Source organism: Pipistrellus hanaki (genome assembly GCF_964339955.1).
Source record: "Pipistrellus hanaki genome assembly, chromosome: 10".
Lineage (NCBI taxonomy): Eukaryota > Metazoa > Chordata > Mammalia > Chiroptera > Vespertilionidae > Pipistrellus > Pipistrellus hanaki.
The window spans coordinates 63,618,780-63,637,198 of NC_140512.1; the positions used below are offsets into that span (position 1 = coordinate 63,618,780).

At 37.4% G+C, this 18,419-nt stretch overlaps 1 protein-coding gene across 1 annotated transcript in view; it reads right to left on the bottom strand.

The window, feature by feature from the left end:
- The window catches only part of CFTR (CF transmembrane conductance regulator), a 168,902-nt gene that overhangs the window by 65,937 nt on the left and 84,546 nt on the right, over positions 1-18,419 (bottom strand). The window contains exons 13-18 of the mRNA XM_084896960.1: positions 16,792-16,878; positions 14,169-14,895; positions 11,055-11,183; positions 6,245-6,282; positions 5,533-5,783; positions 1,027-1,106 (exon numbers count right to left, since the gene is read on the bottom strand). Coding sequence (XP_084753086.1) covers positions 1,027-1,106; positions 5,533-5,783; positions 6,245-6,282; positions 11,055-11,183; positions 14,169-14,895; positions 16,792-16,878 — 1,312 coding nt within the window. The remainder of the gene's footprint in view (positions 1-1,026; positions 1,107-5,532; positions 5,784-6,244; positions 6,283-11,054; positions 11,184-14,168; positions 14,896-16,791; positions 16,879-18,419) is intronic.

Below are 18,419 nucleotides of genomic sequence, written 5' to 3' on the forward strand. Positions count from 1 at the left end.
GATCCTGCCCATCATTTCACATGAGGCAAACTGGCAGTCTGGTTTTTCTGCATTGCCAAGGTTGGTTGTATATACACACAAATGTGGTAGCCCTTATTTTGTTGTATGGATTCTCTCAAATAGCGTATTATTATTATTGAGGGGTAGGAGAGCGTGAAAGTAGGTGGGAGGTGAGAATGATTCATGGCAAGATGGGATGCATCTTATTCCAACTGTCTCACCAGGGAGATCGCGGAGACTGTGGCATTTGCTCTCTGGGGCTCGACTGAAGTCAGGCAGGAGCTGTTTTTAAACCCGGTCCAACAGCCTCGGTTATTATTTCACAACACACCTTAAGTCCTGCCACTTATGGAATCCTAATGCAGTATCCCATAGCTTACCCCTATCTCCATCACCTTCTTCTTTATTCTCACCACAGACCATCACCACACCCCAGAGACACATGTTCAAAGCCAAGGCTGCCCTGGAGGCCTCTTCAGCTCTGCATCACCCAAGGATAGTCCTCACTAGTCCTGCATTTTTCTTTCCCCTCTCACCTTCTTAAACATTTATTTATAATTCTGTCCCTGCATTATGGTCCTTACTATGAGGTGGATGGCTACCTAATCTGTGCCAACGTACTCGTGGTTGAAACTGTAGCCCACCAAAGAACTGGTTTTCATTTTAACATGGGCCCTCTGGCCGTAGGTGACTTCCATCAAGCAGTGATGCTGCTGTCAAAAAATGTCATACGTCCCCGACAGTAATTTGAGGGAAAGTGGTTTATTATAATTCTCAAATCACTCCCAAGTAGATGATTATTACATCTTAATGTGGAATTGCTTTGGATTTGGGTCAGGTAAAGAGTTCTAAGTTGTCTCTGAATCTACTAAAATTATGCTTACTTAGAAGACTTTTGATATTGACAAAATTCATACAATAGATAGGAAATGAAAAATACGCAAAAACTCATTCACTTCTCTTACTAATTATTTTTAAAAGCATGACAAATGCAAAGACAATCATACTTATTTTACAAAGACAAACCTGGATAAAGTCAAATATGGTAAGAGGCAGAAGATCATCCAAAATTGCTATATCTTTGGAAAATCTATTAAGAATTCCACCTGTAATATAAAAGAAGATAAATTTCTCAACAACCAGTAATCTTAACAATACATTAATATTTCATAAATCTGGATCACAGTGGAAGCATTCAGAACACAAATAAGACTTACCATGTAATCAAATAAAAATTTAGAAAAATTTAGTGTTCTACAAAGGTTCTAAGTAACTGTGTTCAAGTTATTGTCTCCCACTTTTAAACTTTTATAAATATAGATTGTAGTAAGATTCAGACCAAAATTAATGTCTTTAATAGAGCCCTTATCACAAATTATGACAGGAAGGGGTACTCATCCTACTACAATCTCACACTTGCCAGCCTGGCTATGTTCTCATCATTCACTTACACCTGTAGTCAGACCGTATAGCTCTCCTTCTCTGACTTCCTCCCTTTTTGACTCACTTCTGCAGAATCTGTGGCTTCTCCAGTACCTACACCACATGTACATCTTCAGCCATGTTCTCCCTTTCTACCCTCTTCACTGGCAACCTAAGTTTCAGCCTGTTCTCTAAAGTCCAGACTCACATTTACAAATCTGGTAATTTCTTCTTTAACTAGAAAAGAATTATATATGAGATGTCTACTATGCATCAGGCACAATGCAAGGCCCTGAGGTGACACAGGTGAAAGCTCTGTGCTCCGAGTCCTTGAGGAATTCATTGTCTAGATTTGGTGAAACCATAACATATGATGTACAAGCAAAGTGATAGTGAATCTTATCATTCTCCACCACCCCCATTAACAGCAGGATAAAGTCCAAAATTCTTAGTTTAATAGTTAATGCCATCTATGATTTGGCCTTAAATCCCTTAGTTAATACAAGCCTTGTCTACTCAAACATTCTGTTTCAGCCAAATTGTTTGATTCTTTTACAAACTTTATATTTTAATTATAGTTGGCATATAATATATTAGTTTCAGGTACAAAACAATGGCTAGATATTTATATATCTTACAAAGGGATCACCCCAATAAGTCTAGTACCCACCTGGCACCATAATTATTACACTATTATTGACTTTATTCTCTATGCTGTACTTTACTCTCCTGTGACTAATTTTATAACTAAATCCCTTTCTTAGTTTCTTCTTTTTAAAAAAAATATTTTTTTTTTATTGATTTCAGAGAGGAATGGAGAGAGAGTGATAAAAAAAACATCAATGATGAGAGAGAATCATTGACCACCTGCCTCCTGAACGCCCCCCACTGGGAATTGGGCCCAAAACCCAGGCATGTACCTCCAACTGGAATTGAACCCAGGACTCTTCAGTCTCCAGGTTGATGCTCTTCCACTGAGCCAAACTGGCTAGGGCTTGGTTTATTCTCTAAATACTCTTGACACCCTCTTACTTCCCTGCCTATGAGGTTCCCTCTGCCTGAAAACTATTTCCTCTCATCTTTGTCAAATCTATGTCTCCTCTCCCTCCTGGGCCAATTCAAAGCAGCCTTTCCTACAAAGAAGCATCAATGTTTGTACCAGCTCCTCCTCTGGACACACTTAATACCTTTACTATGTCTTGTCAGCACCTCTGTGTTATAATGACTATACCCAAGTCTTATACCATAGTCGCTTGTATTACATTTCTTATCTCTGTTTCTAAACTATAAATTGCTAGAGGTCAGTGGAACCTCGTGATATTTATTTTCCATTTAGCGCTCATCCAAAAGCCTTATATGCAGGGATTATTTAATGCATATTTATTAATTTAAATATTATTGATAAAGGCAAGGAAATATTGGTTACTGCTGATTATAGCGGAGAATATGTAGGTAACATAATAAGAAATGGGCCATAAATCAGTAACAGCAATGTTTTCTTAAAATTAAGCATCATCCTTGCATACAGAAATTGGGGGTGTGGGTAGGGGTGGGTTAAGAACATGTTGTAAGGTCATCTTGCTATTTCAGTTTTCATCAGCATACGGGAAAAATGCAAAAACAGGTATTTCAGAATCATTCTACAGATTAAAGTTTGAAAAATAAGGTAAATGAGAAAATAAAATGAATAGTAACCATTTAATTATGAAAGAGAAGAGATTCTTACTATTTCAGTTCTCATGAGCATAAGGAAAAATGCAAAAATAGAGATGATTTGGAATCATTTTACAAAGCAGATTAGTTTGGAAAATAAGATGAATGAGAAAATGAAAAGAATGATAACCACTTAATTATGGAAGAGAGAAGGTTCTTAACCACTATGTGTAGTGTTCAGGGGAATGAGGGGCTCTGAAACATGAAGAGGGGAATGGAAAGGACACCCCCGTGGGAATAAGGCCCCTCAGAAGGAACAACAGGGAACTGACGTTTATTTCATGCTGGCTATGCAGCAGGAAGATTGCCTGTTTCATTCTCACAATGGTCCTCTGAGGTCCCCATTTTACAAGCACAAAAGCAAGGCTCAGGCTCAGAAGAGTAACTTGACCATAATCATCACTTGTATGGTGACAAGCCAGAACTCAAACATTTCCCATGCTCTTTGCAGAACTTCTCATTGCCCGTTTATGGCTGCTGGCAACTTGGATAAATCCTCTATCTTCTCTGGGTCTCAGTTATCCCATTAAGAAAGAAAATAAAATTATTGAATCAAGGTATCTAACATTCCTTTTAGGTCTAAAATGTCTTAGCTTTAAAACATGGTAATAGAGGGATCATATCTCAACGCTAGAGGTCTGGTGCACAAAATGTGTGCACGGGGCAGGCGGAGGGGGTGCGGGAGGATGCTCCTCAGCCCGGCCTGCATTCTCTGCAATCTGGGACCCTTCGGGGGATGTCCGACTGTCGATTTAGGTCCAACCCCAAACCAGCAGTCGGATATCCTTCTCACAATCCCATTGTGAGCTCCTAACCTCTCGCCCGCCTGCCCGCCTGATTGCCCCTAACTGCTTATGCCTGCCAGCCTGATCGCCCCCTAACCACCGGCATGATTGACACCTAACTGCTCCCCTGCTGGCCTGATCACCCCCAACTGCCCTCCCCTGTTGGCCTGATGGCACCCAACTGCCCCACCCTGCCAATCTGATTGCCCCCAACTACCCTCCCCTGCCAGCCTACTCAAAACTGAAAGCTTCTAACCTTTTACCAACCTCTCTAATGGTATAAAAAATACTTTAAAAATACATTCGGGGCCAAAAACGGTTAGGCTCAGTGGATAGAGCGTTGGCCCGCGGGCTGAAAGGTTCTAGGTTCGATTCAGGTCAAGGGCATGTACCTTGGTTGTGGGCACATCCCCAGTAGGGTTGTGTAGGAGGCAGCTGATCGATGATTCTCTCTCATCGATGTTTCTAACTCTCTATCCCTCTCTCTTCCTCTCTGTAAAAAAATCAATAAAACATATTTTAAAAAAATAAGTAAATAAAATAAAAAAATAAAAATATATCTGGGGTGCTCGCTTCGGCAGCACATATACTAAACTGGAATGACACAGAGAAGATTAGCATGGCCCCTCAGCAAGGATGATACACAAATTCGTGAAGTGTTCCATTAAAAAAAAAAAAAGACACTTGGGATTTCAACCACCACCAACCTTACCCACTCATTCCCCGCTTCAAAAAAGGATTAAAAAAACCTGAAACCAATTTGTATGATCAACTTTGAACAGCTACAGGAAACTAGATTATTTTACTCCACCAAAAACTTTATCTGTAAAAGAATTCTATGTTTTCCTTGATTGCTTCAAATCTTCTACTCTTTTCAATAACACTGACCATTGGCAGCAAGATGCCATGAAGGGGTTCGGCCCAACAGCTGAACGGAGAACAACTGACCCAGAAAGGTCGGCTGTGGCTATTGCAATGCCATCAGCATCGCTCTTTTTTTTTTTTTTTTTTTAATATATTTTATTGATTTTTTTACAGAAAGAAGAAGGATAGAGACTTAGAAACATCGATGAGAGAGAAACATCCATCAGCTGCCCACAACCAAAGTATATGCCCTTGACCGGAATCGAACCCGGGACCCTTGAGTCCATTGAGCCAAACCGGGTAGGGCAGCATCGCTCTTTAACAAACGGAGCTATTCCAATGAACGAATACAGAAAGGTGAAGAGCAACACTATCTGACAGTCTACAGTAGGGGTGTCGAACTCAATCAGAGAAGGGGCCAAAATCTAAAATCCAGCCTAAATCGCGGGCCGAATGGTTTACTGAACAGTCATAAACTGACAATGTCATAAACTGACAGCGGAGTGCAGTGATGACAGCGCGGTGTGGGCCACATTGCAAGGCCTGGCAGGCTGGATTTGGCCCGCGGGCCTTGTGTTTGACACATGTGGTCTACAGCATCTGAGAAATGCATGCCTGTCATAAGGAAGTGCAGCAAAGTTCAGATGCCTCTCTGTGCGAAGCCAACACTACGGCCGGAAAACCAACCACATCACAGGCCCTTCTGGCGCTGGATCAGCAGCTTCAGTTTGTAAACCCAGTCACGTACCTGCTTTCAACGTGTTGAGGGTGGACATAGGTGCATGAAGAACAGAATGTAACATTTTCTGGTGTAAGTTTTTTGACACTGTGATTAGAGAATGCACTAGTGGTAAACCTCGGAAGAATCCCAGAGCAAGCAAAGTGTCTGCTACTCCCACATAAATGTAAAAAACATAAAATTCGCTGGTTTTGGTGATGATCACTGGAGAGCTGTTATTTGCACTTGCAGTGCTATTCCCTTTGTCTGGAGAAGATTGTCTGTAAAGAAAAGGGAACTGTTACTCAGCAACAAAACCTTCCCACTGAGCTTCCAATACTCTGTGTAAAGGAAACAGAAGCTGAGTCTAAAGAAACACAAATATTTCATGAGTAGAACTTATGACATTAATCTCAAGAATTTACTATTGCAAGAAAGCAGATTAAACTTTTCCACCATTGAAATAGATAAAATGAATTCTTATTAAGTACTCAAAGAAAATTCTAACATATAATGTTTTAAATATTTTCCTTGTGTTTCATGGAAACACAAATGAATTCTTTAGAAATTGGTGAAAAGCTGCAGGATTTGCACATCCTCACAATTTTAAACAAAATAATTCTATTTTTCACTTCTGTGATATTGTAGGGAAATGAAGCACAGTGGATATTACAATACTTAATAAGACCCAAATAATCAGTAGTAACAAAATACAATCCACAATAGGACATGGAATACTCACTTTTTAAGAATCCACAACACAACCAAAGAGACAGCCACCTGGAATGGAACAATCAAGACACAGTTGATTTTTCCCCCCACCATCTTTACCTGCTCTTCCCAAACCCACCTCTAATTCTACCATGACCAACATAAAAATAAAAATAAAAATCATTATTTGTAGTAAGTTAATGGGATTTAAATGTCACTGAATTAAATACTTTTGTCATTTTTTTCCTTCATTCAACAGGAAGTATTCATTACCTCACAGGAGAGCTAAGATCATAACTTAATGTTTTAAATAAACTTTGTTTCTTATAAAGAGAGTAATCTCAGCCTGCTAACGGATAATTTATCTGGTAATTTATAATCAGATAAATAATTTCATTTGACTTGCAATGATTATGAGGGGCTAATCTCTATAAGACCAATTAATTATTGGAAGACAAGAGATTGTTATTTATGAAAATCAGTTAAAAGTCTCAACAGTACAAAAACTCACAGTTCATGAATAAAGATAAGGTGCATTCAAGATAAAACATACCCGATCGGTGCTATTTGGGCTTTCTCAGGTGGAAGCTTTTGGCTGAGGGACAAATGTTTTATGCCATAACTAAACAAAACAAAATTTTAACGGCTATGTGTGCTTTTTTACTTCCTTTGATATATAAATGATCTGTTTTATATCAATTAGACTTTATAGTCTCTTAAACTTGTGGAAAAACAATCTTTTGTTGATGCCCCCACAATTGTAATATTAGAAATGACTGAAATGATACAATTTGCTCAATAATAACTATACCAAAAATTCAAATAGAAAAAAATAAACACAAGAAATTGTAAAATAATTTGAAAACGAACACAGCATAAAAAAAAGGAAGAAACAAATAGTCTTGGTATGAGAAATCTATGTCTTATTTCATATTCAAACGTATCTGAAGTATGTAAAAATAGTACTATATAAAAATTTATGAAGAGCATTTAGCATTAATTAAGAAATTACATTATAGGGGGAAGGTCAATGGGGGGAAAGGGAGACATATGTGCAACTATTTGTAATACTTTAAACAATAAAATTTAATTTAAAATAAAGAAATTACATTGTGACGTTCTATACTTGAAAGAAATGTATCTGTGTTAGTTAAATTCACATATCAGATAGGAGTATAATGATGAAAAATCTAATGGCATCAGTCTCACTTTCCTACTTTCCTTTGTTGTACACAACGCTTTTATGCACTGTATTTATAAAGCGAAAAGCTATCCTTATTTCTTTGAAACTCAAGATGACAAGAAACTCAACAATAATCTATGTCAAAAGTCTTTGTTCCAGTACAAATGTTTTTCTATTTCCTAAGGCTAATCAAGACACTCAAGGATGTAGATAAGGATATATTTCTGAGTCTCTCTTTGGTTATTATAGTCCCACTTTGTTCCAATAAAAGGAATGCCAACAATGCTGGTATTGCCAACATTCTCTGGATGTGAGTAAATCCCAGAATAAATATTTTATAGCATTTACTATGGAGCAATAACCAAAGCAATTTTCCAAAGAACTTATCTAGTGAGTGTGATATAAAGTGATTTCCTGGCTCTTGTGGGTAGAGACATGGAACCTGCAACCCAAACTCTTTTGTTTAGCTACATAACTTTGCACATAATTAAGACAATTACTATTTGTCTACTATCACCATGGTTTTTCATTCAAAATTATGAGAGCCAGCCCTACTGGTTGTGGCTCAGGGTTTGAGCATTGACCTATGAAACAGGAGGTCATGGTTCAATTCCTGGTCAGAATACATGCCCTGGTTAAGAGTTGGATTCCCTAGTATGGGGCATGCAGGAGGCAGCCAATCAGTGATTTTCTCTCATCATTGATGTTTCTCTTTCTCTCTCTCTCTCCCTTTTTCTCTGAAATAAATAAAAATATATTTTTTAAAAATTATGAGAGTCAGTTAATTGGCAATGCCTCTAAGATATTGGCCACAAGGCTTAGTCACTATATTGTTGCTTGCTTACAAAATGGCATTATCAATTGTTTTGTCAATTAAAAATACATTTTTACAATAATTTTGATAGCTCAACCAATAATACAGCATTTGCATCTTCTGTTGTTATTTAGTTTTTAACCCAAAGACAAAGGACCACTATCTTCTTGATTAACTGAGCTAATAATATTATACACATGGGCAGCAGCTCAATGCTCAATAACTAATTAATAAATTTTATACCATTTTGAAAGATGTGTACATTCAACTCTATTGAGTTACATGGGACAAAGGTCCTGTAAATTAACATAAATCACCACCACTTTCAGATAGGACCATTTTTTCTTACATTAATGCTATAAATTGAAAACAATCAAGAAATGTGATCCGTCAATGCAAAAGTTCAAAACATTAGCAATTACAAAGGGCTGATTTGAGATTAAATGTAGCACAGCACTGAGTTTTATGCACATTAATGTTAGTCACTTGGCAAGACTGGCAGAGATTAAAGAGGTAAATTTAAAATACTTTCCAATGCAATTTTTATTACTTATGTGAGAGTGTCAAATTACCCAACCCATATTTTTTGTTAAAGTGTAAAAGGAATTACTGAAACTTCATTATGTCTGTGCTATGAACTTGTTCACCTTAAATTATCTTGAGCTTTATAATGACAACATAATCTTAAAGATATTAATGAAAATAAGCATTGATCAATATGTGCCAAGCCCTACATAAAGTGCTTTATAACCATGGTATCTCTTAACCTACAAAAATGGCCTACGAAGTTGGTACTATTACCACCTCCATTTTCTTGTTAAGGAAACTGAGCTCAAGGAGGTCAACAAATTGGTTGTGTTTCATAGTTTTAATAAGACAGAGTTAGAATTCACAGCCAGGTCAGTCTGATTCCAGAGTTGGCACTCTGATATACAGTAGCTCATAGCAAGCCTTCATTTGGTTTGTTCATTTAAAATAGGAGTATGGCAAAAGAGCTATCATCAGAACCCAAAGATCAAATGGAAACCAATGGTTTAGAGGTGAAGTAGCATGGACAATTTTTTGTGACATACCTTTAAGATATTTAACACTATCTTATGGTACACGGTCATAGAGGAGTCATGATATTTTATGTAGACTTCTTAAATGAGGTGAGAAACAGCTTAACAATAGGACCAACATGTAGTCATCAGTTTGGTTTCTATCATGTATACATTTATGTAGCATCAGTAGATTCAGCTCTTTTGCTCATTTCTTTTCAGAGAGCAGCATGGACCTTCCTCTTAGAATTAGATTGTATATTAGGACACAACCAAATGTTTGTCCTCTGGAATAAATGTCTAAAGTAAGTAATCATTCACAGGCTGAATCCAATCCATAGGTGTTTTTTTTTTGTTTGTTTTTTGTTTTTTGTTTTTTGTTTTGTGGCCAGGTAGTGTTTATTTGTTTTTATTTCATTGACTATACACATTTACAAATGGTAACATTAAAAAAATATTAAAAATAAAAATGGTGACTTTTTTATAATATAGTTCTAATGATTTCAGAGAGGAAGATAAAGGAAAAAAGAGAAAGAAACATCAATGATGAGAGAAAATCATTGATTGGTTGCCTCCTGCATGCCCCAAACTGGGGATCAAGCCTACAACCCAGGCTTGCAATTAAACCTGAGATTCTTCCATTGGTAGGCTGATGCTCTATCCTCCAAGCCAAACTGGCTAGGGCAAGTGATAACATTTTATAGAAAAACTAGAGGCCCAGTGCATGAAATTCATGCATGGGTAGTGTCCTTAGGCCGGACTGACGATCAGGGTAGATCAGGGCCTCAGGCTGCTGGCCAGGGCCTCCCTTTCCTGGCTACTGGCTGCCAGCTGCCAGCAGGGATCTTCCTTCTTTCCGTGCCACCCCCTGGTGGTCAGCACACATCATAGCAAGTAATTGGTCTCCCAGTCAAACTCCCTCGGGGACAATGTGCACATTAGGCTTTTATATAGAGAGATCTGGGTTTCTATTTTATCTTGATAAATAAGAAGACAGCAAAAGAGATCCCAAATTCCCTCATGGCAAGTTCTTGGCTGGTGCTGAGTTCTAGTTGTCCCCTTTAGACAACTGGAGGTCAATGTTCTTCACTCAGCCTCAAAACCACTATATCCATCTGCCAGGCCTCTTTTGCCATTTAGGTAGCTGTTCCTGATCTAGATGAAAGCCTCTCCCATCAATCAACTTAGAAACCTATTATGTGATGTGAAACTGATTTTGTGGCCTGTGTCGTTTGCACTTCCTCTTTTTTAAAAACCTACTAATATGAAGAACAGCAGAGGCATGGCAAAAACACCATGATGGTGGCATTGAACACAGAAATACTCTGTAAGTGGGTAATCCAAATCTCTGAAAGGACTGTTTACAAAGATTACTAGGCCACTAATATATTTTTATTTCCTTTTTGAAGAAAGTCATTTAAAGGTGATTATTCATCACTTGCATATTTAATAATGCAATATCTAGAGTCAAATGAATTTAAAATTTAGTACAGAATGATTTTTTCAGTGTTTCATTTCAACCCATATAAGGGCATTCTACTTTGAAGTTCTGAACCTATCAAATAAAAACTCTTTATATAGAGGATATATGTATCTGTCTATTTTATATGGCATATATGAAATAATAAAATATCTATATGAAACTTTATCTACCATTACATAGTATAAAGTTACATATATACTTATGTACTTGCATTTATGTATATACATTTATGCATGTGTACATATATATGCATGTGTCCTTTCAAACTATTGTTATTTTAACTTTAAATCACAGTAACATTTTACAGCAGAAAATTCTTACCTCAGCCAGAAAGATAACGAAGCACCAAATTAGCACAAAAACTAAGCTCTTGTGGACAGTAACATATCTAAGGTATGTGTTCCATGTAGTCACTGCTGGTATGCGCTCCACATCATCAAAAAAGCACTCCTGAAGAAAAGAATCATGGTCATTACAATGAGACTATACAGTTTCCTATCACCTATGACATGACATTTCTATGTGGTTTTATTTTGAATCTGTAAAAATAAGAAAATATTACTATTTGAAGCTAAGTGAATTTCAATAGATATAAAGAATTATGGGTGACACGTGTGGTGTCACACCACAGCCAGTATAATGTCCATTGGAACAACACAGCTTTTTGAAAAATTAGGAACACTAATTTTTCAAAATTCTGAAAGAATACCAATTGCTATTATTTTTGGCAATTTTACCATTTTAATGCTTCCAGTGTCATACCTTTAACCAAATGAACAGTACCATCAAGCTGAAGCTTCCCAGAGGTCTCCTTAATTTATTTCTTAACTGGGTCCATGGACAGATACACTGTGAAATTTGACTGGCTGTAGAAATCTCCCAATAGAACTAAGGGCAACTGATGTCTCTATATTTCGCAGTAGACTCGTAGTATCTCTCCTTCCAGCTGTGATTTAAATTACATAATTCTACTCCTCAGTGTATTCCCCCTATAAGTTTTGATTTGTCCTATGTAGATGATTTCAAAATTTGAAAAAGAGCCGAAACTGGTTTGGCTCAGTGGACAGAGCATCAAGCCTGTGGACTGAAAGGTCCCAGGTTCAATTACGATCAAGGGCATGTACATTGGTTGCGGGCACATCGCTGGTGCGGGATGTGCAGGAGGCAGCTGATTGATGTTTCTCTTTCATCGATGTTTCTAACTATCTCCCTTCCTCTCTGTAAAAAAAAAAAATCAATAAAATATATATTTAAAAAAAATTCTTTTGAAATACTGATAGTTGGTAGTCCAAAGGAAAAAGATACTTTTGGTTCTCATGAAGACAACAAAATTCACAGGAAAAGAACTAATACTTCAATGAAATTGGAACATTCCCCACTGGTTAGGTATGAAGATTTTTGGAATCAAATAAACAAACGTGGCTTTGAATCTGGACTTCACATTGATTTCCTAGATGCTGCTTGAATTTGGGCAGTTGAACATCCCTAAAGTTCACTTTCCTGCCCTAAAGTTCTAGGGCAGTAATGGGGACTAAGTGTATGCTGCTTGGCAGTAGAGCAATCAGTGAGTAATAACTAGGTATTAATCAAAGAAATCACTCTTTACAACTAAACTTATGGGCTCAGGTTTGAGAAGTTCATTCAAACTGATATTAAAACCATAAAGATAAACTATCCTTTAGGAAACCTCTTATAAAAATTATAAAAATCCTGAAAGTATGTATCTTAGAGACAATCTACTCTGTTCTTTCATTTCACAAAGCAGAGAACCTTGGCCCAGAAAAGTGCAATGATTTGTGATTGCCAATGGTCATACTACCCTTAACTGATCTATGCTAGTAAACATATCAAGTTATCACAATGCTGCCTGTTTCATTCAAGGCACTTAATATATCCTTCTAGTACAGGGGTCTTCAAACTACGGCCCGCCCGCAGAGGAGTCTGATCCTGCCCGCCAGGTTTTTTGGGCAGTGAGCGCAGCCGAGGTGTTACAGTAGGAATTAGTAGTTCATATAGTCCGGCCCTCCAGCTCTCTGAGGGACCGTGATCTGGCCCCCACTTTAAAAAGTTTGAAGACCCCTGTACCCCTCCACTTATATTGCTTCCTATCCTATATAATAAAATCCCAATATGCAAATTGACTAAACAGCAGAACAACTGGTCGCTATGACACACAGTGACCATGAGGGGGCAGACACTCAATGCAGGAGTTGCCCCCTGGTGGTCAGTGCATTCCCACAGGGGGAGCACCGCTCAGTCACAAGCCAGGCTCCTGGCTGGTAAGCGCAGCGGTAGTGGCGGGAGCCCCTCCTGACTCCACAGCAGCGCTAAGGATGCCTCAGGGGGTATCCAACTGTCAGCTTAGGCCATTCCTCGCACTCCCCAAAGGGAGCGGGCCTAAGCCAGCAGGTAGACATCCCCTGAGGGATCCTGGGCTGCAAGAGGGCACAGGCCGGGATGAAGGACATCCACCTCCCTTCCCACTCAGTGTATGGATGTCATGCACCAGGCCTCTAGTTTTTAAAATAAAAGTATTTTGTGCTTTAAAACTTAATGTAAAAAACTTTCTGTCTAAAGATTGGTGTTATTATACGTTAAGTTTTACACACCTTTTTTTTTTTTTTTTTTTTTTTAAAGAAACCTGTCTAGAAATCCAATTTAAAAGATATATATAAAAAAAAAAAAAAAAAAAAAAAAAAAAAAAAAAAAAAAAAAAAAAAAAAGGCCATAGCTGGTTTGGCTCAGTGGATAAAACGTCGGCCTGCAGACTGAAGGATTCCAGGTTTAGGGCACAAGTCTGGATTGTGGGTTCAATCCCCAGTAGGGAATGTGCAAGAGGCAGCCAATCAATGATTCTCTAGCATCATTGATGTTTCTATCTCTCTCTTCCTCTCCCTTCAATAAAAATATATTAACAGATAAAAAAGCTCACACTAATTAATTCAGGTAAGATTCATATATAAATGATAATGTAAGTAGTCCTGTTAAGAGATTATAAGTATATATACCTTACATACAAAAATATTCCTTGCTCTCTAAACTACTGCTATTATCTGTTTATATATTTGTTTATACTCCATCTCTTCCCACAGAGGTTTTAAGGTGGTAATAAAGCAGTTTTATAATAATTTTAATAATTTATAATTTTTATAATTTATAACAATGACTACTATTGGCTTAGTAAACTCAACATAAGCCCTTGCTTTGATAATACATTTTATTGGAAAAGATATGTTCACTGCAAGGGGGAATAGTTGATTCTTTACACTTTTAAGTGGGTTCTTTTGCTTGCATAAATATGCACTTTGCAATTCCAGAGTCTTAAGATAAACCTCATGCTAAAGCCATACTTTGAGTAAGTTTTGTGACATACTAATATGCCACAGTTGTACTCTGTGGCAAAACAACAACAAAACACTATTAACTTATACACACCTTCAAATCTTCTTCATTAATATCTTCACTTATTTCCAAGCCACTGTCTTGAGATAAACGCCTGGAATATATGTCCATTTCACTTAGGTTCCCCTGGGGGACCAGGGACATTTTGCGTGCGGATGCTGCTGGGGGCCGGGGGATGATCTGAGCGTGGTTCACGGAGGAGCGCGTCATCAGGTTCAGCACGGACTGCCTGCGGCGCCGCTGGAAGGTGGGGCCCGTGCTGACCATGTTGCTGCGGGGCAGGATGGCCTCCCCTTGCTCGGAGTCTGGGACCAAGGACAGCCTTCTCTCAGAAGGCTCCTCTGAGACCTCCTCGATGCCACTGATGGGCAGGGGAGTCTTCTGCACCATGGAAAACTTCCTCAAGGAGTTGATCGGATTGAGAACAGAGTTCTTCCTATTTTCACCAAACTCTCCGGTCTGCTTAAAAGACTGCTTTTTTGTTTCATTCCTGGGGATGGCAGCATCTCCTTCTAGTGAGAAACGCCGTAAAGTCTCGGTGAGGATTGAATTTCTTCTCTCTGCACTAAACTGGTCAAAATAATCGTATCCCATGAGCTTGGAATTGAAGTCGGGCCGTAGGTTTTGTAATTCAGAAAATGTCCCGTAAAAATAGCTGCTGCCTTCGTGAAGAATGAGTATTTTGTCGGCTCTCTTTAAATGTTCCATTTTAGAAGTGACCAAAATCCTAGTCTTGTTAGCCATCAACTTACAGACACAGCTTTAAGAATATAAAAAGACATAAGATGTCAATTTTATAAACTCTTTATTACAATACTATACATATTTCATTTAAACATTTTATTAATATATTCTTATATAAAACCTCTATGATACAATGTTATTATACTTAAAATAATTCTAAAAGTAAATGCCCAATACTAATTAATTTGGTGCCTTTTGAGTTACTATAGCATGAAATACTGTATTACTGAATTATTATAGTACCAGAGGTTCGGTGGATAAAATTCGTGCATGGGGGGTCCCCTCAGTCCAGCCTGCATCCTTTCCAAACTGGGATCCCTAAACCAGCAGTCAGACATCCCTAAACCAGCATTCAGACATCCCTCTCACAATCCTGGACCTCTGGCTCCTAATCACTCACCTGCCTGCCTGCCAGGTCACCCCCAACTCCCTCCCCTATTGGCCTGGTAATCCCTCACTAACCCCCTGCTGGCCTGGTCACCTCCACCTCCCTCTCCTGTTGGCCTGGTAATCCCACACTAACCCCCTGCTGGCCTGGTCACCTCCACCTCCCTCTCCTGTTGGCCTGGTAATCCCTCACTAAACCCCTGCCGGCCTGGTCTAGGCAGCCATCTTGTGAGGGTCTGATGGTCAATTTGCATATTACCTCTTTATTATATAGGCTGCTATATTGTAAAGTTGAGTGTTAAGAGACCTAAAATGAAATTAAATATCTATATTAAATAAATGTTTGAGTTTGAGCAAATTAACCTTTGGGCCATGATTCATTCATCTAGAAACTGACAGAATTTTTAGATGACCTTTAAGATTCCTGAGGGGAATCTTTCTATGTATCTTTTGACATTTCAGAGCTTTCCTGTTCTTTACATTTTTTATTAATTTCCTTTTACATTTTAAGTTGACCACCAATTTAGTTCTCAAAACTTTATATTAAGACTAACCTTATTTGTTAAATCAACAACAATAAACCTAAGAATTAAATAATAGATTGATCCTCCTCTAATAAAATTTCCCTCTAATCTAGAACTAAATCTAGAACAGAATCATCTAAGGGAGACAAACTCCTTTTAGACATTAAACATTTCTTGTTGTATAGAAAGAGGCATAATTGTAGTGGGTACTCTAATATACTAACATGACTAGCAAAGATAAGAAGTTATTTATCATAGCCATAGTATTGTAAAAATAGTATGTTAGGTATTATATTGTATTTAACTAAATTCTAGGAAAGAATTTTATACACACATACATCTATATTCTTTTTGTTCTTAAAATGTTTAGTTCTAGAAGAGTATCATGACAATTCTCATAAATAAACTACTTTATAGTCTATGAAATCAGTTTGAAGCTTAGAAATCAAGTCAGATAAGTAACTGCTTTTCTTTGGAACTTTACACACTCTGAGCCCCGCTAGGAGTTACAATGAAATATAAATCCCAAGCCTGTGTGACTGAGAACAAGGTTCTGAAGGAGGCATTGAGGTGGATGTATAGTCTGAGCATTCACTTTCATTAAACATGAAAAAATTCAGCTTGTTTTTTTCCTTACCAAGTTTACTATCTAAGGAGGAGATAGAATAAAATACTAACACAAAAAAGCAAATAAAAACATTCAGTATAGTAACCAATTAAAATAATGTCACAAAATAATAATACTGTAAAAACTACATAGACAGTGACTATTCAAGCAACAGGTTGAAACTGGTTTAGCAGGAGGTGGTGGGAGGTTTACATGGAAATGATATTGAATATTGGCTGCAAAGAGAAAATGAGATTTGAGTAAGTTCTATATTGCGTTCTTTCATAGAGTCACGATGGTGGACACACATTTCTCAGGGAATAATATGCGGCCCATGGTAGAATAGTCAATCTTCATCTTTTAGCATGAGCATTCTGTTATTCAAAGAACATACCTTTCAAATATCTCTTTTTCTGTTAAAACATCGAGGTACCCAAAAGGAGAGTCTAATAGGTACAAATCAGCATCTTTGTATACTGCTCTAAAAAGAAAATGAAAACTAATTTAGATTTCCTCTGTATGTCCCATGTCATTTAGTTTAGATGATTTTAAATGAAGAAAAATAAATTATATATCATTTTATGGCTTTTCACAACACTCCAAGAATTACTAACATGGCTTTGTGACATTAACCAGCAAAAGTTACAAACTGAATCACACCGTACCATACAATTTAAGATATTACCTTAAACAGAAAAACAGAGAACACTTTCTAACGATAGAATGTAACTAGAGCAAAACACAGTGCTATATGCTGGGGACACAGTGGTAAAAATTACACAGTTCCTACCGTCAAAGATTTTGCATTGTGGTGGAGGAAAAAGAATAAAACGGACTGTTTCAATCCTCTAAAATAGGGGTGTCGAACTCAATCAGAGAAGGGGCCAAAATCTAAAATCCAGCCTAAATTGCGGGCCAAATGGTTTACTGAACAGTCATAAACTGACAATGTCATAAACTGACAGCGGAGTGCAGTGATGACAGCGCGGTGCGGGCCACATTGCAAGGCCTGGCGGGCTGGATTTGGCCCGCGGGCCTTGTGTTTGACACATGTGCTCTAAAATATCAGAGACAGCAACTAAATTGCAGCACTTATGTGAAATGATTTCTTTTTAATGTTTTTCGGTGTTGACTGCTACAGCAAATTGACAGCAGTACTATTGTGGCTATATAATTTATATGCTTTTTACTCCTTATAGTCTCAGACTCTGTATCATATTCATAAAAATTCCAAACAGGAAAAGAGTGAATAATTCACAGTAATAATCTGAATTTTTTTAAAGTTAAAAAATAAAATATTATGAGCAAGAAAATTCTTCATTAAGTTAATCACAGCACAGTAATAAAATGGAGATATAGTCCCATGTTAATGAGAAGGAGATAATTTCTTCATAAACTTAAAATTTTCAGGTGTGGTTGTTAGTTACTTTACCCCACCCACCCACCAACCAACCACACAGAAATTAGTTCTGAGTACTTTCTGTGAAAAGAAAAATGTATTCAATCAGATTTCTAAGAGAAAATACAGAAATGGCTAAAAAGTCAAAGTAAAATCTAAAACAATCTTTGCAGTGTTATGTTTTTTTTAAGACAAAATGCAAGAGAGCTGGCTAAAAGACCTCCATCAAACTATACCCCCCAGGGCTTCCTTCCCCCACATCATATTTCTCTCTCCCTCTTATATCTATGACATATATTGTTAATATATTAATGACATATTCATCATCTAAAACTGGACAACACATGACACATTCCAATAAAAATAAAAATAATTATTTTCTGTAGTACTTCAAACTGTGTACACCTTACAATAAAACCAAATCTTAAACTAGTAAATACAAACTCAATTGTATGTTGAATGTCTAGGAGCTTCATAGCATAATTTACCTAAGTATAAAATGGAATGTTTAAGATAACTGTTACTTGGATTCACAGGTTAATTAACTTCCATTTATTTAGAGGCACAATTTTCAAAAATGTATCTATTGTTGAAAGTATTTCAGATGTCCCCTTTAACCCCTA